Source organism: Buteo buteo, chromosome 20 (genome assembly GCF_964188355.1).
Source record: "Buteo buteo chromosome 20, bButBut1.hap1.1, whole genome shotgun sequence".
NCBI lineage: Eukaryota > Metazoa > Chordata > Aves > Accipitriformes > Accipitridae > Buteo > Buteo buteo.
In genome coordinates this window covers 8,092,918-8,118,688 of record NC_134190.1, presented here as the reverse complement: position 1 = coordinate 8,118,688, position 25,771 = coordinate 8,092,918, and the positions used below count along the sequence as shown (strand labels likewise).

The window sequence follows — 25,771 nt, the reverse complement described above, 5'->3', positions numbered from 1 at the left end:
AGAGTGTCCTCGTCACACATCACACCTGGAGAAGCGCTGCTTTAGCCACAGGCCAACCATTTAGCCAACAAACACGGATACTACCCGTCGTGCGCGGAGCTAAACATCGTTTGCTCCAGCATAGGAATCTGCCTGCATTATGGCAGAAGAGCTTAAGTGAGAACACAGCTTTGCCCGGCCATGACGACCAGCCAGAATAAATCTCATAATCTAATTTGTATATGACTGTGCCTAAGCTATCCTACACTCACGTTGTTCAACTCGCCCCATACATGCCCAGCACGTACCAGCAGCAAGCATACTTCCAGACAGGCGTGCCTCCCTACAAACCAAACTCGGCCCCTCCAGTGACAATATTGCACTCCCAACCAGAAAAGCAAAGGCTGCCTGAACACTTCAGCAGCAGCCGAAGCCGACACCATTTAGCTCCTTTCATTTCCAAATGCAAAAGACAGGTTTCCAATATACAGACAACAAATCCCACTAGCCCATTCTTACATTCAATTTGCATAACAGATCACTCTACAGCATTAGCAAAATTCCACGCTGCAAGCACATTTAATAAAATCATAGCGACGACGGCTTAAACAGCGCATTAGTTAAAATTCCTGCAATGCCTATTATCGGTAGAGTTACACGATACGGGAAAGGGTGCCGTGCCCTAATGAAACCTCACGCACGCAGCCAACAGACTGCAACAAAGACTGGGAGATCACATGAACGCTCCCACAGAAAAACAATTTGAGACCTGAACCCCCTGCTTCTGTCCCCGAAAAGCCAGTCTGGCGTCATGTAAGCAGAAGCCCTACTCCATGTTACATTCCTGGAGCCTCAAGCAAAGGAAAGGAGAATTGGTAGAAGAACTGTGTACTCGGCCCCACCACGGAGGCATGCTTTGCATTCTTAAGCAGCACCCTCTGAAACCAATCATCATTACTCTCTAATTGGCTGGAAGGAACCTTGTTCAAGCCTTGACAGCCAAAAGAAGTACTCTGACTTCTGGTGACCATAGGAGACTGTTAGCGCAACTCCTTCAGTTGACAGTTAAGGGGGGGAAAAATTCTGCATTAAAGCTGTGCAGTTATTTAATTGCAGCTGCTTACGATAATCAAAGTACTAGCAAAAAAGATGCACAAGACAGGAGAACCGAATTACTCCTGACCAAGGCAGGTACAGCGCAGTAATTCAGACACACATTTACATGAGTCAGGGCAAACGCTGTTCGAAGAGGGGACTAGATTGAAGAGGATCCTTAAGCCATCTTACTCCTAAAATATTTTGCTCTAAGGCAAAACACGCACCATGTATTTTAAAGCATTAAGACACTAATTCTGTAAACAATAATGCCTCCAGCATGCACACCGCACGCTGGAATGGATTCCTCAACTTGGCCTCATCACTTATGCATCTGATGAAACAAACACTGACAGCTTTTTTGCATTTGTAAAGGCCCCACAGCAGCTGTGGTGATCCCACCATAGAGCAATGAATTAAGCCTGAAACCCAGCTGGGTCTGCACAGAAGCCTTTTTTGCACAATACAGCAAGACTATCATTGTTAACCTAGGCATTATTGTAAAATATTCTGCATTACATTAAGAACAGAGATAGAGATGCCCTGGAAAATTAGCTCTAATAGGCAATTTATAACATCTAAAAATATGGATACCAAATTGATTGCTAATTGACAACAGATTTCATAGTTTCATTTACACACAACCACAGTGAATCAGGTAATTACAGAAGATCACTTAAGTAGGAAACAAGGCAAAATTAAGAAATAATCCACATTAAAGTTATAAAACATATGACAAACTTCTATAAAATTAATGTATAAACAGCTAAAATTAAAAATAACTATCAAAATTATCGATCTTGAGATCATAAGGAATTTGAGACAGACTCTTGGAGGAAACAGATGTATGCATGCTTTCATCTAATACCAATGTTAGAGTTTCTTTTGGGACTAAAGCAAGCAGCTTAATGCATTAAATAGTAATATTTATTCAGGTATTGATTATATTATTTTTCCACTTTACAAGCACATAAATATGTACTGAAAAAAGAGTCAGGAATTACTTGGAAAAAGTAATTTGAAAGCAATTAATTGAAAAAAGAGTTCTCATAGACAGAATACATTGTTTCACAACTGAAACTCTATTCTTCCACCGCATTTAACATCATATTTAAAAGACAGGCCAGGGAAATCCAAATAAAGTTGTCTGCTTTATAAAATAGACTCTTCAGCTCATCTTGCTTAGTTATTAAGAACACTTCTTTAAGACTGAAATGCAAAAACATGTATTTTCCCAGGAATGCACCGAGACATGCAAAAAAAGCTGCTAAGTTGTGTAAAACACTTAGAAGAATTCAAGGTGCTATCCCACTGACAGAAAAAAAATTTAAGCCTGTCCTCACTTCTCAATGCGAGGAAACCCTTTGTCTGGGTACCACAACAGAAATATACTTTCTGATTTCAAGTACTACATAGGGAAATATGGTGCATCGTTTGTCTTCCCCCCATTTCAGCTAAGTACATAGACTTCCTGATGACAACTTTACACAGGCTTCCAAATGGTGACTTCCCAAGTAAAGGTACCGAAAGAGCAGTGGAGAGTACTGATGAAGCAGGAGGAGGAAAACAAAGTCACAAGGAGCGATTTGGAAATAAGCAGCTAACTTTGAGGTAGGAGTATGGTTAGCAGAAACAGCAAGATGAAAAATATCTTGCATTTACCATTTTTGAAACCCATGTGTTTCTCCACAATGCACAACTTATCTAGCCAGAGAAACTAAAGTCTTATTAACAGAAACCAAAATTACAGGCAGCAACAAAAAAAAAACCTAATTCCTTTTATTTGTGGCATTGCCTCTGTTCCCAGGCCTTTTTTGTTTTCAGCAGGAGGAACTGACGGGAGGGAAGGGGAAGGAAGAGAAAGCAGAAGGTAAAAAAAAAGGGGGGGGGGGGGCCATGTATTAGGGAGAAAATGCACTTCAGACTCTGTGCCACATTTGGCTAAAATGAAGCAAGATCCAATTGGCAGCTTTTGAATATATGACCCTCCAAAGGCAAGCTGTCAGCTCAGTAACAGTTGAAGGAAATAAATGGACGACTCTGTACCAGTCTGAAACTCTTGCGTAATGAAGTTACAGTTCCATCCTGGAAGATGGCCAAAAAGCATAAATCAATGAGCAACCAACCCTGTATCATTTTTATCACAACAGTAATAGTCATCCAAAGGTAGGTTGTTTATTAAGCCCTAGTAATATTTGCATTGGTCATACACACCAGAAAGTTAAACTGACAATAACAAGGAGACTCGCTGTGCCAAGAAAACGCGGGCAGAGGTACTTTTCAGAAGTGACAATAAAGCAGGTCTTCAACCTAGTTCGGGAAGAGCCAGACACATGAATCTTCTACAGAAAGAACAGTGAGATTACCGACCTCGCCAACTCAGAAGAGCTAAGAAAGTTTACTTAGATAGGCATTAGACAAGGCAGGCACTGGAAAATACCATGAAATTAGGCTGTATAGCATTACACTTTGCTCCAGAGAACTCTCTCATGCCATGGCATGAACTAAGTATGACATATGTGAATGTAAGAAGACAACGCATGTTTTGGTTAACCCTGAGACCAGACACTTGCACCCTGGAGAACCTAGAGGTCATATCATTGTGGAAATAGTCTTAGTTTCTCTCCAGGGACTTCCTACACAACCAACCAACCAAACCAATTTGGACGGGGGGCGGGGTGTCAGACAAATGACAGCAACCTGGGAGATGCAGATTTAATACCCTGGTTTTGACAGTTTTATATTCTTTTATCTATGACAGGATTAGCAGCCCTGATAACCAGTCCGCTATAACCGAGCTTTCCCTTACTAGATGTTGTCCTAGTTTCTCAGCTGAACAGTAGGTCAGTCAGCCAGCCTTAGAATTGTTCTTACAGTCTTTTGTCTCAAATAATGCCAGCTATTCAATCTTCTTTCTTACGTGCTTAAAAATTTATAAGATATTACTTCTTGTTTCAAAGGGTTGCCTCAAGAGATTACCTATTATTTTGTTCTTCTCCTTAACTAGACTAGTTTATGCACGGGCTTAACGTTATTCATGTGTGTTGAAATTAAACTATGTATTAACTCCCTCAGATCAGCTACAGATCTGAGCTTTTATTGAAGAAGGTGATCTAATCACTGAGAAAGTCAGTGGATTTGAAATTTGGAAACCAGCTAGAACTATCTCAATAGCATTCTTCCACTGAGGAACAAGTTTTCAAAGCTGAAGCGCTGTACTGTGTTGCTTCAGCCTTGTAACCTGTGGGTACCTGATTAAAATACTGGGTCTTGTCTGGTAGGGAAAAAATACCTGGACATTTGGAGAGCATGGAATAGAGGAAGAAGCAGTGCAAAAGTATGAAGCCTTTTAAGGGAAAAGGATAACCTTTCAGCCCAGATGCAATTTACTGTTCCATGGGAACAGAAGAATGGTGATAAATCACCTATACAGAGGATAGTTGAGAGCAAATTTCAGGACACCTTCAAAAGCATGCCTGAACAGACATCTTCAAAGCTTTCTTCCAAAGGCAACTGTATAGTGTGTTCATGTATATTCTTCCATTGTTAAAGATGAAGAAGCACTTCCCTCCTAAGCTATCATGCCTGTCAGCCAAGCTGTAGCTGATCTTCTGAAGGCATGACCATGACACAATGCTGAGGGAGAACATGAAAGTAAAAGCAGCAAAAATACTGCCAAGATGGCTAAAGACAGGGACAGTGGTGGGACCTAACCAGGAGCTCAGGGCAAGCCACCCTCCACATGAGCAGGACTCCAACCATGGAGAAATAGATAGATATAGATATAGATATATTCTGGCCATTTTTCTCACATTATACTAACCTTGGTTTCACAAACTGCCAGAGGACAGGTTAGCTCTCCAGAGCTGAGCACACTCCTGCTTCCCTGACAAAGCCCCAGATGCAGCTGCAGTCATGCTTGTAGCGTGCAGGCAATAAAATGACAACGCTTTGAAGCACTTCTGAAAAAGAGCTCATGTGAAGGAAATGGATTCTGCAGAGCTGATAACCAGGCAGTCCCTCAGCCGGTACCACATCCCTACTCGTGGTTATGCAAGGTGAACAGGGACACGAAAAGGATAGAAAGAAAAGAAAGAAGCAAAGACATATCCAGAAAAAATACTCCAAAAAGCTTCTGACCACTTTGCCAGGCAACCCCTGTAGTCAACTCAATGCTATTCCAGAGGGGAAAGCAGGACAGGGTACAGACAGGCATGCATGCAGGAACACTGCTCCTGGTCCCAACTTGGGCCAGGAGGCAGAGCTTAGCAGGAATGGCCTGAGCACTCATCAGGCATGATTAGTCCAGGGGCTATAATGCATTAAGAGAAGGGCTGTCTGTAAGGGGAAAAAAAGACAGACTCACCCCTGGCAGGATCTGACAAAAGTTAGCAGAAAAAAGGAAATAATAGTTTATCTCTTCACTCTCCTCCATCCAAATTAGTGAACGAGTAATTTCCAAAATGCCCACAGGGAATTAATTTCACTGCATCCTTGACTGCAAGAGTAACGGGCATAAAATGATACCACAAAAGAAGAGGAATCAACAAGAATGTAAGCAAAGATGCTTGTGAGGGGGAAAAACATGATTACCTACATCATAAACACATTTCCTTCTTCTGCATGATATCCCACCAGCATTAATAGGAGCCAGCTGAAGTAGTATTATAATGAAATACTAAGTATGATATAAGGAATTATATTACCCAGAAGACTTTAAGAGACCATACTTTTCTTAACATATTTATGCTGAAAATTGTATTCCTGTTCTGCAAAGCAGCAGGGCCCAGAAATCATTATACCTGGTCTGCCACCCATCCTGGAAGAAATGTGACCCCCTTTAGTTATTTCAGAAGGTCATACTCAAATGGAGACTGCAGAGATCCTTTCAGTTACAGAAGCTATGCACTGGTTTTTATGACTGGTCAGTCGTGTCACATAGTGCTGCTCTTGACTGAAAGAACATGAATATTAATGTCTTATAAATAAAAGCCTTTAATGTATGTGAATTATGAAATTAGCTTTTCCTGAATGCTCACATCAGCAGGATTTGATTTCCCAAAAGTTGATAAAAGGACTGTAAAAAGGGATGAGCAGGGCTACGTTCTACTTTTCCTCCACAGTATTTGCGCATTAGCAGTTTGCTGAGCCTTGCATAATGTAAGTACACAGCCAGTATTTTCTATAACCAACACTCAAAATCTGCACAGAGGCTTGAGAGACAAGTAGCAACAGTGTGATCACCCCCCTTCCAAAGTATTTCCTATGGAGCTGCCCCCAAAATGAACTGCAGGAACCTCTCCTCATCTCCCCCTTGGGCCTTCAGGAAAAGAAAGTAATACTGCGACAATAGTCCATTTTGCTTCCTTGCAAAGAGATGGCAGCAGCTTCGTAAGAGCTAATTTCCTCAGACAGGGACAACGTGGATAGAGGAGCCCAATCAGAGAAATACACAGAAATGAGAGAAAGAGAAAAGCATGGGACTGGAAGACAAGAGGGTGGGGGGAAGGGAACTGTAAAAAATGCCAGTACTATGCACTCATGCACACTATAATGAAGACAAGAGTAATGAAAGAAAAAGAAGTTATTACATTTAAATAAAATATTAAGAGAAGATGCTGGAAAAGCAAAAAGAAAAAGAAACAGTTCAGAATAACACCAGGCAGGACTACATCTAGTAAAGCCATTAAAACCATTAAATGGCTATCACCCTCTTAGAAAACTAACATTCCTGCCTGCAAATACTTGCACACACTCTTACACAGGAATGGCAAAATCTCAAGGCCTGAAAAGCACTTCGGCATGTGCTTAACTCACAAGCTCCAAGTACTTCAATTGACGTCAGTAAGAGTATTCATACATTTGAGACAGGCATATGCTACAGTGCCTTGCTGGATCGAAACTGAAGGTGCAGTTCCACATGTCTTTTTAATCCACAGCAAAGCCAAAGAGGTCCTTGTGCCCCACTGTTCCCTTAACTGTGCCACTAAAAAGTCTTTGCAGGCTTGCACTGAAACCAGACCATTTAAAGATGAGGAGATGGGGGGGAAAAAGAAGAGAGCATTCACATAACGACTTTTTAAGCCTGGTAATTTCAGTGACCCTATTTCGTATGCAGCTCTTTAGTTGTATTGATATGGCCAAAGCACTATACCACGAAGAAAAGATCAGTAGGGTCACTGCTGCTGGCTTCAATGGTGAGAAAAAGGCATGTGACGCCACATCCTGATGTTCCTACAATTAAAAGAAACCTTGTTTTTTGTAGCTTCTTGATTTGACATAGTTTGGCCTTCTCACACTACTTGGGAACCTGGGGCAAAAATACATCAGCACTTCAGTTTGCTTGCACATTCAATAGACATGAGTGGTTTTAAAAGAAGCTAACTGAACTTATTCTTCAGTAGTATAAAATAAAAGAAATAAAGCCATGGGAAATTTCTGGAGAAACTCCCTTCTGTAAGCAGGTCCTTGTTGTAGAAAGCAGAACAGTTCACTGGTTTTACTTCCATGCTGGAGCTCTTGTATTGTGGGGTGGGTGCATGTGGCTGTTGAATTAAAAAGAGTACTTCTACCACATTTAGCCGTGGAACTCAGCTTCCAGTAGCACAGCTATCTTAATTTTATTTTCTTCCCATTTTTTCTTCTCTTGTTTAAAATTGTTCAAATCCTATCTAAGCAAGCATAACACGTAACAACAGTAGTACATTTTAAATCCTCTTCTAACATATTTTAGCACTTTGGAAATGATTATGGCACTACCATGACCACAGGCACCAACACCTTCAGCTTCATTTTCACCTGCGTGGCCTAACTTCGTTTCAACCTTATTTAATATTCACCACGCTTCCAGCAGTAGGACAGTATAGCAAAATCCATGCCCGAACAATCCTTAGAACAGACAAGGACAGCTAATTTTGTTTGCTAGGAAATAAAACATATATCTTCACTCCTATTTAGTCATAATTTCACAGCCCATTTAAGCTCACACTATTGCTAACAGAAGCAATCCTACCCCTCCCTTTCCACTTCATTTTGTGTCCCTGCAACACTTTCCCCAGACCAAATATTTTTACAGCTACATCACAAACTGCAATACTAAATGAATCCATATTAAAAATCAACTGTATTTTGTCAGTTCAGTTTTAACCTGGAAAGTCCCCAATCTGTGGTGGGAGTTATCACCTGATATACATGTTGGACTGCAGAAGAGATGGGGAACAACCAGCCAGAAGAAGGCTAACACTTCTTTCAGTGCAGTGCAGGCTTAAAGTGATGATAAAAACATGGCATTAGGCAGCTTACTGGTCTCCACATTCACAAAGCTGTCACCGAAGGCAAAACACAAAAGCTACACACGGGACATTTCCACCACAAATAGGAAGAAGGGGACAGTAGAACAGGACAGGACAGCTTCTCTCGATGGCTACTTCTTATTTTGTAGTTTTTATTGGTTCAAGGCATCACAGACAGACTTAAAAAAAAAAGACAAAGCCAACTTCAGTATTATTTGCCATTAGGACAACCATTATTTCTTCCAAGTTATAAATAATTCACAAGTTACAGTTACTGTAACATGCTGTAACTCCAGCTTTTAAGTAACACCAAGCCTCTTGTCTTACAAAGTGATATTACTGTGTCCCCATTATATGTTGAATAACTAGAACAAAAAAAATTAACATTGGTAAAAGCTTTTCAAACTTAAGATAAAGGCCTCAGTAGCAGAAAGACTAGACTACCTTTTTCTTACAATCTTACTCGGGTGTAGTACAGCTTTTAATAAATTATTAGAGGAAATACTATTCCAAGACATTAATTTCTGGCTTTATATCCCAAACTGAAAGGAACGTTCCCTGGTCTCAGAAAGCCAGTCTGCATGATGGCAAGAGGCCATGAGAATTTTCATCACTATCACTATGCTTTGAGAGGGTAGAAGAAAGTGACTATCAATCAGAAAACCACATCTCAGGCGTCCATCTATGTCATCCTTCTGTGAAAAACACTCACATTAAGGCCGGTCATTTGGAACATCACCCAAAAAGGAACTGCGTACAACACCAGCTTAGTTATCAGTCAACGTTACAAACAATAACAGAAAACGTTTTCGCTTGGTTTTGAGTTTGGTAAACTCAAAAGACTGGACCAAGCTTTGCACAGCTGAAACCAAAACAGAAGCAGTTCTATTTTTTTTTCAGTGCGAGTTAAGAAGTTAATTGATCTGGCATACGTGCAGGGTTGGAAATTTGTATTACAGGGTTTTTAGCATGCACACTGCAGCTGAGAGATTTGGCTTACAACTTTGATGTACCAAAAAGAACTCTGTGGGACAAACACAGAAAGTAATATCCATGAAATAAAAAAGGCGAGAAAGAAGGAAACATATCCCTTCCCTAAATCACCCTTAGTCTGCCTAACAGGTACCTTATAAAAAGAAAAAAACTATAAACATATGGTGGTAGCCTGCAGCAACTTAAAACTCTAAGTGCAATTTCTAGACTATCTACTTTTGGGGCATAAAGATTCCCAGTTTTAGAACAGCATAGAAAATGATATGCTAAATATAACAGCTAAAAAAAAAATAACAATAAGCACCTCAGAGTGAGACACTGGACAAACTCTTGTCCAAGACTCATGGTTTCTGTCCACTTTATTGGTAGCAACCTCAAAAAATATTTGTACATTGCAATTCACTTGACTCACATGCTTTACATCTGCAAGTTCCTCTTTGTATTTCTTAAAAACGCAGGCCATTCCCAAACATAGCTAGAAAATGGTTATTAGCTGTTTAAATGGAGTTGTCAGGGCCTGGGGGAAACTGAATTCCTGTCACTGAGGAGCCTCAAAAGTTTACTCTCTTGGCTGGACTCCCTAAAACGCAGCATGACTAGCAGGATGCCTAGCACGAGGCTAAAGTTTACCCAAAGCAGTAGCAGATTTTTCACACAGGAGAAAATAAAGCACAATCCTTAAAGAGAAAAGAAAGTCCTTCCCCTAACATACAAATGTGGGAAAGAGCAGAGAAGACAGTCCCGTTCTTGTGGGCAGTGGACAAAAACCATCAAGTCAAAATGCCAGTACACAACATTGTCCAGAAATATTGGGGAGCACGTATCTCTACTCTCACTCACATAAATCTGTTTTAAAAATAGGCACAGAGCTGATTTCCATATGCATACAGTTGAAAGGGCCAATAATTTTTCCAAATTCACTCCCATCGTTCTTAATTTAAAAGCATGCATTGCTTCAAAACTAATCTGCAAGCGAAGCTAAAAATGAATTGCTCGTAATATATAGTTATCCTAACTTGGCTCAGACAACACAGTATCAAAGTGCAAAACTAAGATTAGTAGATTATGTCAGAATGAGCTCCCATGGTTTATTTTTGAACTTTATAAATATCGTTAGCCAGTCATCATAGTATTCATGTGCCAAAACATGCTAATCTCCTGCAACCATCACGTCATCCAAAAGATGTCAGACCAGCAAGGCAAGCTCGAAGAACTGAAAGCAGAGCGCAGGGACGCAAATACCACAAGCCCTCCTGGAGCACGGCAGCAGGCCACAGTTTCTCGACTTGATTCTTATTATTTGCATTTCTTCTAGCCTTTAGGAAATAAAAGCAATATAGTAACAGCCACAGATCCAAAGCTACCTTTCTGCAGAGCAAATCAAGGGAAGGACCTGGCAGAAAAGACCGCAAGAACCCAAGCAGGATAGACCAAGCAGATTACACATTACAGAAGAGAGACATTTAGAAAGGATTAAGTCATGCCCCTCAAATGATGCAATTACAAACTCTTCTGGGGGCATCATCACATTTTCGCTAAACCGATTTTAGCAGTGTCAAAATGTCTGACTGCAACTGTAGCAATCCTACAGGCACTAAACCAAACTTGACCAGAAACTACTCTTGCTCCACAGCTCTGACCTAGATGCAGAAAGTGTACGGAGACCTTAGTACAGGTTTCTTATTTTGTTTTCAATACTTTTTTTTTTAACCACACAATCCCATTTTTATGACTGATTACAGGAGGTTTTGTTCCCCCAGGTAAAAATACGGGATATGGTTTATGACACATCAGTCTGGGATGAGACATTTGCTGCAGAAACGCTGAAGCAGTTTAAGATTCCACTCTTCCCTACGTGAACCAGTGGAACGACTTCCACCTGAGTGTTTTTTCCTTCCTTCCACGCTCAGCCAAGCTGGTCACTCCGAACAACTTTCTGCAGCAGCATAAACGAAGCCGATAAACTTTGCGTGGGAGCAGATGGGGTACACTCACACCGTCCGTCTGCTCGCAGAGCAGGGAGCCGTGATCTCTAGCCGAGAGCCTCGAGACGTGGTGTTCAGCACGGCGATGCTCTCAGCCACCACTCCGCTTTGCCACCGATCGCGGCCACGCTTGCAGGGCAAGTCGAACAGCAGCATTTTACAGCTTCAGACCAGTCATCTGCTTAAGGAAGCGACGGACAAAAAGAAAGCACACGTGGAGGGGAAGAGAGCTAGCATATTTTCAAACAAGCCCTCACTGCTATAATTAAAGGGTTTATTCCTTTCCCACAGCCCACCACTGGAAATACCAGGCCTTTGCCAGATTACTGAAGGAACAACATCAGAACAGGATGTCATTACACAAGGGAAAGTGTGAAACCTGAGCAAGTGAAACGGCAAATGGTTTTAAACCCTCTACCTACTGATTCATTGAGAAAATGTTCTCGTGACTGACTGAAATAAACCCACCCCTACAAATGAAAACCAAGAGTTCCCAAATAAAACCTGCCCGTTAAAAACCAAAAAGGATCACATCCAATATTCCCAGTAGTAATGAGCCAGCAAAACAACCAACTCATCAAAGATCTAAGAGAACACCAAATACAGTTTGGCAAGCATCATATTATTTCCTGTATCTGAATTTCAGCGCCAAGTACTCCTCACTTACTAGACCTGAATTTTACAAGCGATTTGCAGCTTTTAAGTTTCCTGGTGGCTTCCTACCACTTAAAAATCCTTTAAATAAAAAATGGTAGTAAGTATAAAAAGTATACACGTACCATACCCCATCACTCACTTGGACATTATACTCCAGGTATGTTTTACCCTTTTCTCTAAGTCGTAACAACATGTTAAGGGGCCTTGTATCGAAGGTAAGAGCTAGATCATAAAAACCGTCAGCTGAAGTTTTGGCCCATAGCATAGGGACATGTAGGGCCATCAGCATCAGGAAACATTTAAGGGAAGTTCAGGTTTGGCAACACTGAAATTTGCATTATTAGACTTGAAAGTTAATGTCCCGTTAATCTTACACAGAGGCAATCAAATCCATCAGCACTATTGTTTTCAGACTGTCTGCCCACTAAGGCAAACAATGCATCATTTACACTTGGTTTACATTTGTATTTGGGAAGAACGCCATGCAAAGGACTAGGGGGAAAAAACAATGTTTTAAATGCAAATACGGATTTCACAGCAATGCACGTATTCCTCTGCAAATCCTGCACCTGCTAAACCACACAAAGGCTGGGTGCTTGTAATAAAAAATAATAAATGTGCCCCTGCTTTTCCTTCCCCTACTTTAAAGTTACCTTTAAGCCTCCCTTTCACTTGAGTGCTGCAAAGTGGAAACTTTAGAAATGAAAGCAGCTCCCTCCCCAAGTTCAAGTTGATTGAATTCAGCCACAATACAATATAAATGGCAAAAAAAAAAAAATCAACCCCAAAAAACACTTCCCTCCTCAAGAACTTTCAGTTATGTTCAAACCAGGAAATATCAGTAATGTGTATGAACAGCCTCTTTAGCTTCAAACCATGAGATTTAAAAATTGACCTACTTTATGTAATACTCCCACAGCTGAGTCATCACAGTATCAACTGGTCTCTTATCAGCTGCAGGGTATGATCATCACTCAAAACAAATCAAGTATCCATACCAAAATGCCTCTTAAAATATTATTATGATGTTAAAAATATAGCGTTAATCTAACAGTCCAGACTATAACTGGGGAGGGAGGAAATCTTTAAGAAAGTTTGAACTGCGTAAAGTAGTCCCTGTACAGCAGATGCCGTGCCTCGTAGCGAGAGCCTGTAAGCTACAGGATAGAATATTGGACAAGGCTGCAGAAATACAGATTAGTTCCGTCTCTGCCACCGTTACAGTATGTAGCTTCAGGCAAGTAATTTAGACTTCTTTCTGTTTCATCTAACAATAAAATGGAGGGAATGCTACTGCTTTACAGCATCAGCTGACGTTTATACCACACTTTAGCATATGCATAACATTAGCTGTTATTTTACATCTACAGAAAAGGAAGGGGTAATATATTTTTAATACTGGCTTAGCAGACCTCATAAGAGACGGTGAAAGTGCTTAATGAACATTAGAAACTCTTCACAGGGCCTTGATTCATTATAATTCACTCTGGACAGCATCTTACACTGACTGCTGGCTCACAGTCCATCAGAGCAAGCAGGAGTCCATTAGTATCTCACAGTAAAGCATGTGCTGATAGCAAAAGTAAATATTCCTTTAAAAAAAAAAAAGTATTTCAATTACTAGTTTCTACTTACACGCTATCCTATAGCCACTTACAACACAATGTTGTAATCTCAAGAGACCAGGAGGAGGTTAAGAGGAACCCAAACTCAGATCTCAAGTGCAGCTAGCATCCTTACAACATTAGCTGAAGTTATATGTATGGGGAAAAAAAAAGTAAGAGTTGAGCATGTTATGCTGCTGGAATTGTTACTGCAAGCCTGAAAAAGACGCAGCACAAGAAAACTCCAGAAGGTTAGCTGAAATAAGATGCAATGTACACTGAATACTACCTCTGCTGCCACCGGTGTATTTACACTATTTCTTGTAGGAAGTGGTCAAACTTAAAGCACTCCGTCAGTTGTGGGCCTGGGGGAGGGAAACGAGGAAACTCCCACAGAAAAAAAAAGCAGGGCAGGAGGGCCGGGCTGAAGCCTTGGGGTGCCCAGGGCCAGGCCCCTGCACCCCAACGTCCCTTACTCGCAAGAGGTGGTGCTGCTGCACGGTCACCTTCACCCCCAAAACTCCCTGAGCCCGCTTCAAGCACGCCCAAGCAGAGAGTATTGTTTCAAAGGCTGCAGCACTCGCAGGATCTCTCCTCGGATGCCTGCAGCACGTTAATCCTGGACAGGCCTTGCCGGCCCTCTGTCTGAGGGGCTTACCAGGCCGTCCATAGGTGAAGCGTGTCACCTCATGGCAGACTACAGCACTTTTCCTTCTGCAAGGACAAGGAAACAAATCACACGAGGAGACAGCAGTGACATTACTCCTTAATTATATTTTGCCATCTGCTACCGTGGCAGAACTGTGCAGGTATTTTAAGACAGTAATCCAGGTCCGATACTCCGAGACCTAAGCCAGCAAGAACAGAAGATTTGCTACTTGGCATCACAAAAACGGGCAGAAAAATGCACCTGTGAAATTATGCTTAAGACTTCAAAGCTCTTCATTTAAGAACTATTAATTCCAAGCGCATACTGAACGCAGTCTGGCTTCTCGGCTGATGCTCTACAAAGCTGTCAGTTTTCTGAGGCCTGAGCCAAAAGGCAATATTTGATATGTAAAGATGTTTGAGAAGGAGGAGGGTAAAGTGAGAAGAAAGATTTGTATGAGTCAGCCATAGTTCTTTTAAAAATTAAGTGATAGCTTTTTTAAAGCGCAGAAAAAAAGACGCATACACAGATTTCCTCATTCCTGGCTTATCGGTCGCAAAAGATAACGCTCTCAAAGTTTAAGAGAACTTTTAATTGCAACCACTTACGGAGCGGGGAGCCAAGACCCGTGACGGCAGCCCGCAACGCGCAGGCTTTTTTACTCCATTGTTCTCACCACCTTTTTGTTTCCAGAATTCATTCCGCAAACGCCGAAAAGCAGCAACCTAAACAAGCTTTCGCCCCCGAATACGACAACCCACGGCCGTACGAGGAGCGGGGGGCCACCGAAGCGGCACCTCGGTACCTGTGCAGCTGAGGGGGGGGACACTCGGCTGGACCCTCGCTCCTCACGGTGGGCCCTCACCCCCGGCGCAGCCCCTTCACCTCAGGGCTGAGGAGCACCGAGGGCCCCGCGGTCGGGCAAGCGGGGCCCGACGCTCGGCGGACCATTGTTCCGCTGCGGCCCGGCTCTGTCGCTCCGCGGGCTCCCGGTGAGGCGAGGCCCGACTCGGCCTCTGCCAGCTCTCCGCGCCGCCTCTCCCGGGTCACCTGCGGCGGTGCCCGGGCCGGAGGCCTGCTCCAGGGGCGCGGGGTGTCACCGGTGGGGCCGAGCCTGACAGGACGGGGCGGGGGGGGGAGCTTAACGGCCCCCGAGCCGGGACGAGGGGTCCCCGCGGAGGCCGGCAGGCGGTTTCGGCCCCGACCCGGGGGGCGGGCGATCGCACCTGCAGCCTCGCAGGCGGACAACAAAAGGCCCGGCTGGCACCGGCGGGGAGGAGGAGGAGGGAGGAGGAAGAGGAGAAGGCGGCGGCCGCGACCCGGCGTGCTCCGCCGGGCTGCCGCAGCGCCCGAAGGTCACGGGCAGGAGGAAACGTGCCACGCGTGTCGCCACGCCGCGTCCCCACGCCTCCCGCCCACCGCGGGGCGACGTGACCGGCCCTCCCCTCCAGCGCGGGGCGGCGGTTTAGCACCGATCTCCCCACCTCATAAACCGGCAGGGCCGGGCCTGGGCGGCCCCGCACCTGCTCACCTGGGCCCGGGGCCGGGCCGCCCCCCCCCCCCTCCCCCGCAGCGCCGCCGAACGCTGCCCCGGGGCCTTCCCCCCACCCCCCCACCCCCGTCCCCGCCGGCCCGCCTCGGCTCTGACGTCACGCCAGGGGCGGAGGGGAGGGGGGGAAAGAGGCGAAGCGACGAAGATTCCACGGCGCGCAGGCCCTTCCCTTTGTGACGTCACGGGAGCAGGGCGAACCTGGCCGGGCGGCGGCGTGGCCGGCGGCCCGCGGGCTCCCGTCACAGCCCCGGCAACCTGTTGCTGCCGCCGCCGCCAGCGCACAGCGCCCCGCCGGCACCGCCGCCCGCGCCCCCTGCCGAAAATTAAAAAAAAAAAAAAAAAAAAAGAGGGGGGGGGGGATAGGAGGGGGAGATGATTAAAAAAAAAAAAAAAAAGGCGCCGACGCGAAGTTGCAACCGGGGAGCACGGGGCACGTTGTCCGCCCCCCCCCCCCCGCCGTTCTCCCTCGCCGCCGTCCCTCCTACCTTCCCCCCCCCCCCCCCCCGGGGCCGGCGGGAGCCGCGCTCACCCCCTGCCCGGCGGTGCGGGAGCGGCGCCGCATTGTTCGCCCCCGCGGGCCCGGGGCGACCGCGGGAGCAGCGGTTTGGGGCGACCCCCACCCCCCCCTTTTCCCCTTTTCTTAATTATTAACACCGCCGTTTCCTCTCCCCCCCCCCCCGCCCCGCTTTTGTCTGCCTGCCTGGGAAACGTGGACGCCTCGCGTGTTTCGCCAGACTTTCCACCCGCCGTTCCCGTTTCGATGCAATACTTTAAACTCGCCGGCCCCGGGCTCCCCGCTCCTCTGCAATGCGGATGTATTTTAATTCGGAAATTTCGGGGAGGGGGGGGGGGGTGAACCCAGCTCCAAAATAGCGCGCAGCCCCCCCCCCCCCCGGGCTGCGTTTCAGCGGGGCGGGCAATCGATAGCGGCAGTCAGCTGGAGTCAACTGCAGTTTTTTACCAAATCTATATAATAGCGAGGGAAAGTGTCCCGAAGGTCACCCTCCCTGCCAAGAAACACCCCTCGCTGAAAAAAAAATCGGCACGAACGACAGGCGCGATATAAACTACAACTTTTAAAGCCTCGCATCAAACACACCCGAAAGCGAGGATTTATATAGATCCCCCCCCAACCCCCCACCAAAATGAAGAATTTTTTTTTTTTTTTAAACGTGCAGATAAAAATCATTATTCGCTCTACTGCATATTTGGCTAATCCCCTCAGTTTTTCCAAACGTAAAGAAAAACTCCCCTATGCCAATCAAAACGTAACTGGAGCACGAACAAAAATCCAACTATCCGTCCACATTTATATGTTTAAAGGATTAGACAATTACAAGGGATTGGTTAAGCGGTTGAATAAAGAGAGGCAGAAATACAGCCCGGGCTGCCCTGGATTAGCCCAAATTTTCGAGCCATCGTAACGAATTCTTTCAAAACTGCACCGAGCCATTTTGCCCGTGATTGAAGTCGATCCCGAGGAACGCGATCCCCGGCTGCCTTTGGGTTCCCACCGCCCGGCAGAGCGGCAGCCGACCTCAGCCGGGGGAGATGGGATGTGGTGGGGCGAGAAACGAGCTCGCCATAACCAGACACACTCGGTTTCAACTTAAAGGGCTTCCAACAGCCACCGCCGCCGCTTCACCAGACGGGGATACACACACACACACAGGCACGGCACGAAAAAAAAAAAAAAATAATCACCTCCTTTCGCATGCAAAAGCGCAATATTAACACGACCGCCTGAAAATGCAGTTTCGTGACATTATCGCGGCAGCCCCCCAAGCTCCCCGCCTTTCATCTAAAACTAGATTATGATTGTGTCATTTGAGGTCAATACATTTATTCGCTGGAGGAATCGCTACGCGAATCTGGTTTTATAACCAAACTGGATAGAAGGTTTCCCCGTCAAAAGGGGCCTCCGAAACTCCCCCACCACGCCACAGAAAAATAAAATTCGGTATCGCGTTTGTTTCGAAAGCCTTATAGCTGCAGGATTAGCTATAAACTTGACATTCACTGCCATTTCCTAAAACTGGGAGTCAAATGATAGACGTTATGACCACTTACGTATTTCTTTTGAATTATATTCCTCTTGGGTCTTTCTTTGCTCATTCTGGTATCCAAATTCTGATTGCAAAAGGGGACAATTGCTTCATGAATTAAAGCCGCGACAATTTAAAAAAAAAAAAAAAATACCGAAAAAATCCTGGGGGGAGGGGGTTGTTTGTAGTGGTATCTTGTAATCCGACTTTCTTTCCTCACAATGTGATTCTCCTAGCAATAAATCCGAGAGAAATGGGGGACGAAAAAAAAAAAAAAAAAAAGACGAATGCGAAGGAAACAAACAAAAAAAATCACTTTAGTGAAACATTATAATGGAAAATTTCCCCCTAAACACAAAAAACGACGCCCTTGATATCCCCTTTTTCTCTTTCTCAAGCCACCTAAGCGATCTGCAGGTCCTTAGTGTCAGAGCTGTAGTTACATCTTGGAGGAGGAAAGGGGCCGAAAGGAGAAGATAAATAATCAAAACGGTGGAAGTCACGTTTGTGCCGCTGCAGCAGGGAAAGCGGCAGAGACAACTCCAGCAGCGGCGGCTCCGGCTCCGGCGGCGGCTCCGGCGGCAGCAGCGGCGGCGGCGGCGGCGGCAGCGAGGGCTGCACGCACCGTGTGTGTCTCCGCTCCTCCAGCTCCCCCCTAACCAATGAGAACAGCTCTCCGGCAGCAACTTTAAATGGACCTGGCTCTTTTTTTTTTTTTTTTTTTTTTTTAAATATATATGTCTGCGTGTGTGTGTGCGCGCGTGTGTGTATATATATATATACACACGGGCACACGCACACACACACACATACATACACCGCTTAAGGGCCTGGCCTTAACTCCCAACCGGGACGGGAGACGTAACGCCCGGCCCCCGCTGCGTTCAACGCATGCAACAGGCCTCGCTAAACACTTCATGCGGGTCAAGCGTCACACGCCGCCCTTCTCTCCCCCCACCACCCCTCCTCCCACCTCTTTTTTTTTGGCATTTAAGCGCGGCCACCCGGCAGCCAAGGTCGCCGCTAGCCCTGCGCCACAACCCGAGCGGGGAGTTTGGCGACGGTCCCTCACCGCGCAGCACGCTCGGTCGCCCTGCCCTGCCCTGCCCCCCCCCCCCTCCTCCCCTCCCCGCCCCGCAGCAGCCTCTCTCCTCCCGGCTGCCAAGGGCTCTCCTTCCGCTCCGTCCCTGCGCCCGCCGCGCCTCCCCCGGCTCGGGCATGCACCGGGGCCCGCCGCGCTGGCAGCACCTGGCCTCGCCGGCGGGGCTCCGCGCAGGGGCCGAGAATTGTCCTTGCTCGCGGGAAAGTTGTAGTTCCCTCGCCACAAAATGGCGACGGCGGGGAACTACACCTCCCGGCGTGCCCCGCGCGCCCGCCCGTGCCCGCCGCCCATTGGCTGCCGCGCGAGGAACCCCCTTCGCGACGCTCGTCTTTTCCTTCCCCCCCCCCCCCCGCCTCTCCTCCGTTGGTTTCCCCCTCCTCATTGGTTCCCCCGCCCGCGGCCGTCGGTGGTAGAGGCCGGCGGGGGGGTGTCGGCTGTGTGAGGGGCGGTTGGGCGTTGCGGGGTGCCGGTGCGGAGGTGGCGGCGAGGCGGCTGCCGCCGCCGCCCGGGGGAGGGGATGGCACGGCGGGGCGGCGGAGGAGGAGGAGGAGGAGGAGGAGGAGGAGGAGGGGGGGGGGGGGGGAGGGAGTTTATTGGGAATCGCTGACAGGGAGCGGGGAGGCAGGCCGGCGCCGCGGGAGGCTGCCGGGAGAGCGCGGGGATGAACGTGTCTGGGTTGGGCCGGGAAACGGCGGCACGAAACTTCGCGTCTGTGGGCTGCGCCGCCCGAGGAGGCGGCCGGCGGCAGGCTTGGGCCGCGGGGCCTCCCGCTCTCCCGAGCGGGCGGTGTCAGCTCAGGACAGGCTGCCGGGCTGTGCCGTGCGAGGCTCGCTCGGTGTGTCTCCAAAAGGTATCCTGAGGTCGCGCCTCCTCCCGCCGAAACGCCTCAGCGGCCGCCGCCGCGCTGGGCTACCCCCCGCGGGAGCCGGGCGGCGGGGCCGGGCCGGTGGTCCGGCGCGCCGGAGAATAACCTTTTTGTGTGGATTTTTTAAATCCCCGGCTCTGCCGGAGCTAAGGCACGCCGCGGAGAGCACAGCAGTTAGTTGCCCGGGAGCGGCGGGCGTCCTCCCCGAGAGGCAGAAGGGCCGAGGGGAGCCGGGGCCGGGGCTGGGGCAGCGCTGTCCTGCCCCATCCCCTGCGGGCAGTCCCGTTGAACTAGCTGGGCGCTGGTGGGACGTGGAAACCTGCTGTCAATGCAAAACCCCGAAGTTCAAATACTCCAGGGTTTGGGGGTTTTGTTTTTTGGGGGAGGGGGTCCAGTTAAAAAAAGCAGGAAACTGGGTGCGAGGCGGAAGGTGCATCTTCAGAGCGAACACAACAGTTCTTTAATGGTGGTTTGCATCTCTTTCAGGGACGGGGAGGAAGGGGAGTGATTGATGACCTCCCTGGTGAGGTATCACTGCACTCAGTGGACATTTGTGCTTTTCTGTACAATTCACTGCAAGCTATGAGGTGACATATCTCTATGCTAATGCCTGTATTTATGTAACGCTTTAGGGACTTCATGCTGTCTTCCAGATGCAGTTTATATATTCACATCCCTTCTGGAGAGTATTACCTCCACTCTGTAGGTGCAAAAGCTTTTGCGTAAGGCTGTGGAGTGGCTGTGCTCCAAGTCAGGACACCTAGGAATCCCCAGAACCTCACTTGCTGGTTCCTAGCCTTCCATCTTAACCATGAGGCCATCCTTCCTCGCTTAGGTAGGTAAGTGAGCATAGTGTTCTCCCTTCACCTGAGAATTAGGATGTGAATCATGTTTGAGACACTAAATGGAAAAAATCAAGTTGTATCATAATTTCTTAGTTCTCCCTTCACTTCCTCATGCTTATTACTAATTATTTTAGGGTTTTTTTTTCCTAGTCTTGTTTAAGAAAAAAACTGGGGAAAAAAAATTATCTGTGCTTGGCTTCATTCAACATCAAGCTTTTATGGTAATACTATTTGTAATCGAGTTAATCTTTTGAAGCCTTTTCTTTAGGCCTCTTGTAGGAAAATATACAGTATTTCTAAGTGTAAGTTTGAAGAGAGCTTCTTGTTCCTTTAAATTGGAATTATGCACGTTTCTTGTAGGACTGTTTAACTTTCTGCCCTCACTTATTTTTATTAAGGTGTTTATGTAGCTTGAAGGTCTAGGACATACTTGGAAGAAAACACTTTTGTCTCGGGTTTTCTTCAATTAATAATGATGAATCTGTGACTCCTTCTCTTTCCGGGAGACATTTTGGAAAGGCGGAAAAGACAAAGTCATTTATGTATTTCTAAGTCAACAACTGAGCAAAAGGTTCTTGTAGGAAACCTACCTGGCTTTTCTCAAATAACATAAGCTGGTGAAACCAACTATTTTCCCCCCCTCGCTTTTGAGATTACTTCCTGAGTGGTGCTATGTTTGCTACTGGCTTTTGTGCCATGTGTTGAACAAGGGCTTACTGTCAGTGCAAACTAATGAATTTTCTTCTCGAGGCTGGGTGGCAGAAGCCTCTTCCATAGATCCATGACTCTATTTACATTTGTGTCCTGTTATACAGAGCATCATATTATGTACGTGCTGAGTATCATGTGTCTGCGGTGGATCCTGCCTTTCAGTTCTAGCTTGTGTGCATTTTGGAGACTGACCTTTTAAGTACTGAAGCTGAACTAGTTTACAAAATTACTTAAATGCTGATACAATAGCAGTTAGTATCACTGCTACTGATGTCAGTGTTTGCCATTACATTTGATCACGTGTTTTTTTTCTAATTTGATAGTGAGTTTCATCTTGGCCACTTCCAACTATATTGTACCTTGAAAATGTTTGAGAATTGACTAACGTTAGCCTGGTAGAGTTTCCTTGTTTGCATCTCATTCATTTTTTTGTTTTATGTAATCCTTTTACAAGGAATTACACAGATTTATAAAGGAGCCCCCGAACTGGATTTGTGTTTTACAATTAGTAGATGAATTACTGTCCGGAGTCAACCTTTCCAACAACTCGCAGAGGCCAGAACAGGGTCAGTGGTCTGACATACGATACCATTGTTCAAAAAGCTTTGGTGGGTTTTTTGGGGGGGGGTGATGATACTGTGGACTATTTCTTTGCATGAGAATAACGCGTTTTATGCATTGTCCATTTGGACTTGTGTATACTAAACATCCTAGGTGCAGCTATCTCTGAGCAAGAGGTGAAATATGGTCGCTTTCTAGCACGTAAGATAATCTGCTAGTACACGATTCCAGTGAGAAGAAGCTTCATTAAGAAGGAACCTTGGTGATACCTCTCCAGCTACGAAAGCTTTCATAATACTTGCCTACTTCACATCTCAAGGCAGATAAAATCTTTTTGAGGTTATAGGAAAAGAACATTCATCATAGTTGACTTATGTATGACTGCACTTCTTTTTTTTAATCAGGGACTACTGCTTTTGATACTTTCAAACTTGGAAGGCAGATGCGTATGCAAAATGGTTTGTGGTGTCCTCAGAGTTCTGGGGGAAGATTTTCGGTAAGCTAATGGGGAAGGTCCTGGTATGGTTGCTGGTCAAAACAAATAAATAAATAAAAAATATTTAGTTCATAAGGAAAATCAGGATCTACTATAAACCAAAGCATAACCATTTCAGGTTTTTTGTTGCTGTTTCTTCTTTTTGATCAAACAGATAAAACAATAGGCACAAACAGTACGGGGAAGTCAGAAGGAACATGGGGTGAACTTGTGAGCCGTAATTCACCAGTCAGCAAACAAAGGGCATGATGCCAGGCAAGTTCAGCCATGAAGGAGCCTTGTCTTGGGGGCAGGCTGTGATTATTTGTGGACAGATGGCTGCTTACCAGTTCATAAAAATAACTTCTGGATACCTTTTCCTCAACTGTAGCATATTTACCTGAATTATGCCTGCCTAAGAAAAGGCAAGATTAAGTTCTCTATTATTGAACAGGTTTCCTGCATCTAAAAGGGATGCAACTTTGAATTCTGCGATCTAATCTCTTGTGTGGATAAAGGCAAAATTTTTGGTACAGTGGGAAGGATGAGGGTGGGAGAGGTTGGTAGCTTTGTGCTGTGGGATATAGAACTTGCTTCTAGCCCTAGAATCAGGCTGGCAATCTGTAGAGATACCATAATGCATGGGAATTCTCATTTTTTGAGGTTTGAATGGCTTCCTAGAAGCATGATAAAGTAGGTAAAGAAACTATAGAAGTAGATCCCCTGGTCTGTATAATCCAGACCCGTTCCTACAGAGCAGCCTTTTGTGCCACAAATGACGACACCATTTGTGTATAGCACATTTTGTTTTGTGTTTGAGAAGATGGAACTTTACCACAGGCAGCCGACTGTCTCTTTTAAGAAGAATGTGGAGACTGTCAGAGAGGGGCCTCTGCCTATAGCTACCCGGAGTGTTGAATTTTCCGGATTAGTTCTTGCCACTGGCTGGAGTTGATGTCTAGATCTGACATTCTGCTTTCTACATCCCCCGATTTGAATTCCCCTCCTCTTTTCTGTCACACTTTAAAAACCCTATCCTTCCTGTATTCATATTCTGCCTTATTGTTTTGCATTGGTCCTAAAACTCCCATAGCACATTACTGTAATATTGGACTAGAGTATTAAAGATAGCATTACAATACATATCTAAGAGAAAAAAACAGCTACTGCTGTGAATGAATCCCTTGCAGAACAGGGAAGTAGAACTTCCTTTTATTTGTTCTCTTGGGGAAATAGAGAGATGAGTAGCCAGTTGCTGGCAGTCAGTTTGGCCACTTCCCCACAACCTTTTTTACTTGTTAAATATATGCATAGAAGTACACATTTGTTAAATATATACATAAAATACAAACATACTGACCATGCAACATAGTAGCTAGTGTATATGGGAGGTGGTGTCTCTGCATCTGAGCCTAAGGGTTTCCCAAGAAGCAGCTGCCATCATGCAGTTAAGCTTTACATGTGTAGCAGATCCTGTATCACATGCACAATAAGGCTGGATTCATGCAACGTAGATTTATGCATGTGATTTAAAGTCCTCTCAGCAATTGAGACATGGTGCCTAGCATCTCCAGGATCCTTGAGGCAGCCTTATGTACACGTGCAGACAGACACTGCACAGATGGTCAGAGTGAAAGGATATTAAAGTGGCTAAGTTAAGCACTCAAAAGTTACAAAATGTCAGAATTGGGAAATGCTTATGCAATCTTAATTCCATCCATACATCTGTATATTGCTTTGTAATAATCTTAAAATAGATTGCATACCTCCCCCCTGCCCCCCCCCCCCCCCCCCCCCAGGATGATTGGGTTTTATTCAGTGTATTAAACGAGTCTGCTCTGGGGATGAATTAGAGTGCATGCTGAAGAAGACCGTTGTCTGTTGAACTCTTACCCTCCTGTGTTCCTGCGAATGCAAGAAGGGAAGACATAATCTCATTGTTAAGGCAGCTGAATGTTGCTTTGGAGTTGATTCTCTGCCAAGGAGTGTGATGCTGGATAAGCCATTTACATCAATCTTTTAATAGTGGCCAGGTCAGCACTACTAATTTGTACGTAAATAGCTACAGTTGTCAGGTGGGTGATGAGTTGTGACTTGTGACCATCATAGCTCTTTGATCCAAATCTCCTAGTGTGCAGGATACTTTGTTCCCCCACTTGAAAATGTGGAAGAGGAGATGGGGAAATAAATATGTCTGTGGTTGCTAAAGTGTTCCTGTTGTAGCTGTTGCATTGTGTTCCTCATTCTATGCGTTCTCTTAGGAGTACACGTGTGCATCTGCACCAAAGGCTGCTGGAAGCTGTGTCCTTTGAATATTCAAAGAATATGCAATGCTTAGTACTAGCAAGAATTGGGGTTTAGGTACTTTGAGGCTCTTCAGATATTAATTTCTGACCTCCTCAGTTTACAGTCTGTAAAATGGGGGTAATATTCCTTCAGCTTACGGAACTGATGAAAACAGTGCTTGTGGACAGTCACAACGTTCTTGGTGTGAGCACCGCAGAAAAAGCAGTATCTCTTCATCTGGCTCTTTGTCTGCCTTTTCTCTGCTGAATTCAGTACTACGTCAGCTTTTCTTTTCTTCGCATTTTGTTTCACTTCATTTTACAGCTGGCAATGTAAGGGTGCTTGTCCTTGCCACATTGTTCAGCATTTACTGCAGTTTGCTTAGTTGCCCTGCATCTGTTGAGAAACAGGACTGTGGGTCAGTAACCCTTGAGGCACACAAGCTTGAATGAAACCCTTGAAAGCACACAAGCTTGAATGAGAATGAACAAGTTGGTAGGAACTTCTGGTTTTTGTTTCAGTGCAAATTTTGCATAAATGTGAACTATTTTAGTTGAGTTGGTAATTTTAACCAGTTCATTAAGTTGAAGTAAGATGCTTTTAGACTTAAATAAGAGCTCTACGTGGAAGAAGGGGAACAGGAGTGTGTCTTAGTGGGTGGAAGAGGGGACCAAGATAATTGCTCCATCCCGCCTTTCTTCCTCCTCTTCACCCATTTGAAAGTTTATGTTCCTTCCTCCATCTTCTCTTCCCCTTCCAGCCTTACAAAGTGTAATGCTTACTTTGAACCACGGGGAAAATCAGGCTCGTGGGACCAGCACAATCTAGGTTGTGATCAGTGGACAATGTTGGCTAGATGGGCAAGGAGATGATCTCTTCATGGCCACCTCTGTCCTTCCCTTTATGCGATGGTAGGCCTGCCCAAACTGGTGCGATATACTGCAGCATGTGCATAAGTGGCCAGGATATGGCACCCAAAGGAGCCCAGCATGGTCAAAAGAGGCATGGGGCAGTGCTGGAGCAGGGAAAGAAAAGATAGTTGCCTTGCTGGCATTTTGTTCTTGGCAGTGGGCAC

At 45.6% G+C, this 25,771-nt stretch overlaps 1 protein-coding gene and 1 long non-coding RNA gene across 8 annotated transcripts in view; one reads left to right on the top strand and one right to left on the bottom strand.

The window, feature by feature from the left end:
* Window positions 1-18,800, bottom strand: part of JARID2 (jumonji and AT-rich interaction domain containing 2) — a 224,186-nt gene extending 205,386 nt beyond the window's left edge. Inside the window, exon 1 of one of the 2 annotated variants that reach the window (XM_075052293.1) lies at window positions 17,877-18,800. In XM_075052293.1, coding sequence (XP_074908394.1) covers window positions 17,877-17,921 — 45 coding nt within the window. In that variant the 5' untranslated portion in view covers window positions 17,922-18,800. The remainder of the gene's footprint in view (window positions 1-17,876) is intronic. The other variant, XM_075052291.1, reaches the window with a different exon arrangement.
* Window positions 18,801-19,562: 762 nt separating this feature from the next.
* The window catches only part of LOC142042349 (uncharacterized), a 37,791-nt gene continuing 31,582 nt past the window's right edge, over window positions 19,563-25,771 (top strand). For 3 of the 6 annotated variants that reach the window (XR_012653719.1, XR_012653717.1, XR_012653716.1), the window contains exons 1-3: window positions 19,563-20,657; window positions 21,829-21,940; window positions 22,340-22,431. This is a non-coding gene — a long non-coding RNA (uncharacterized LOC142042349). Of the gene's footprint in view, window positions 20,658-21,828; window positions 22,432-25,771 lie in introns of all 6 variants that reach the window. The other 3 variants (XR_012653718.1, XR_012653721.1, XR_012653720.1) reach the window with 3 other exon arrangements.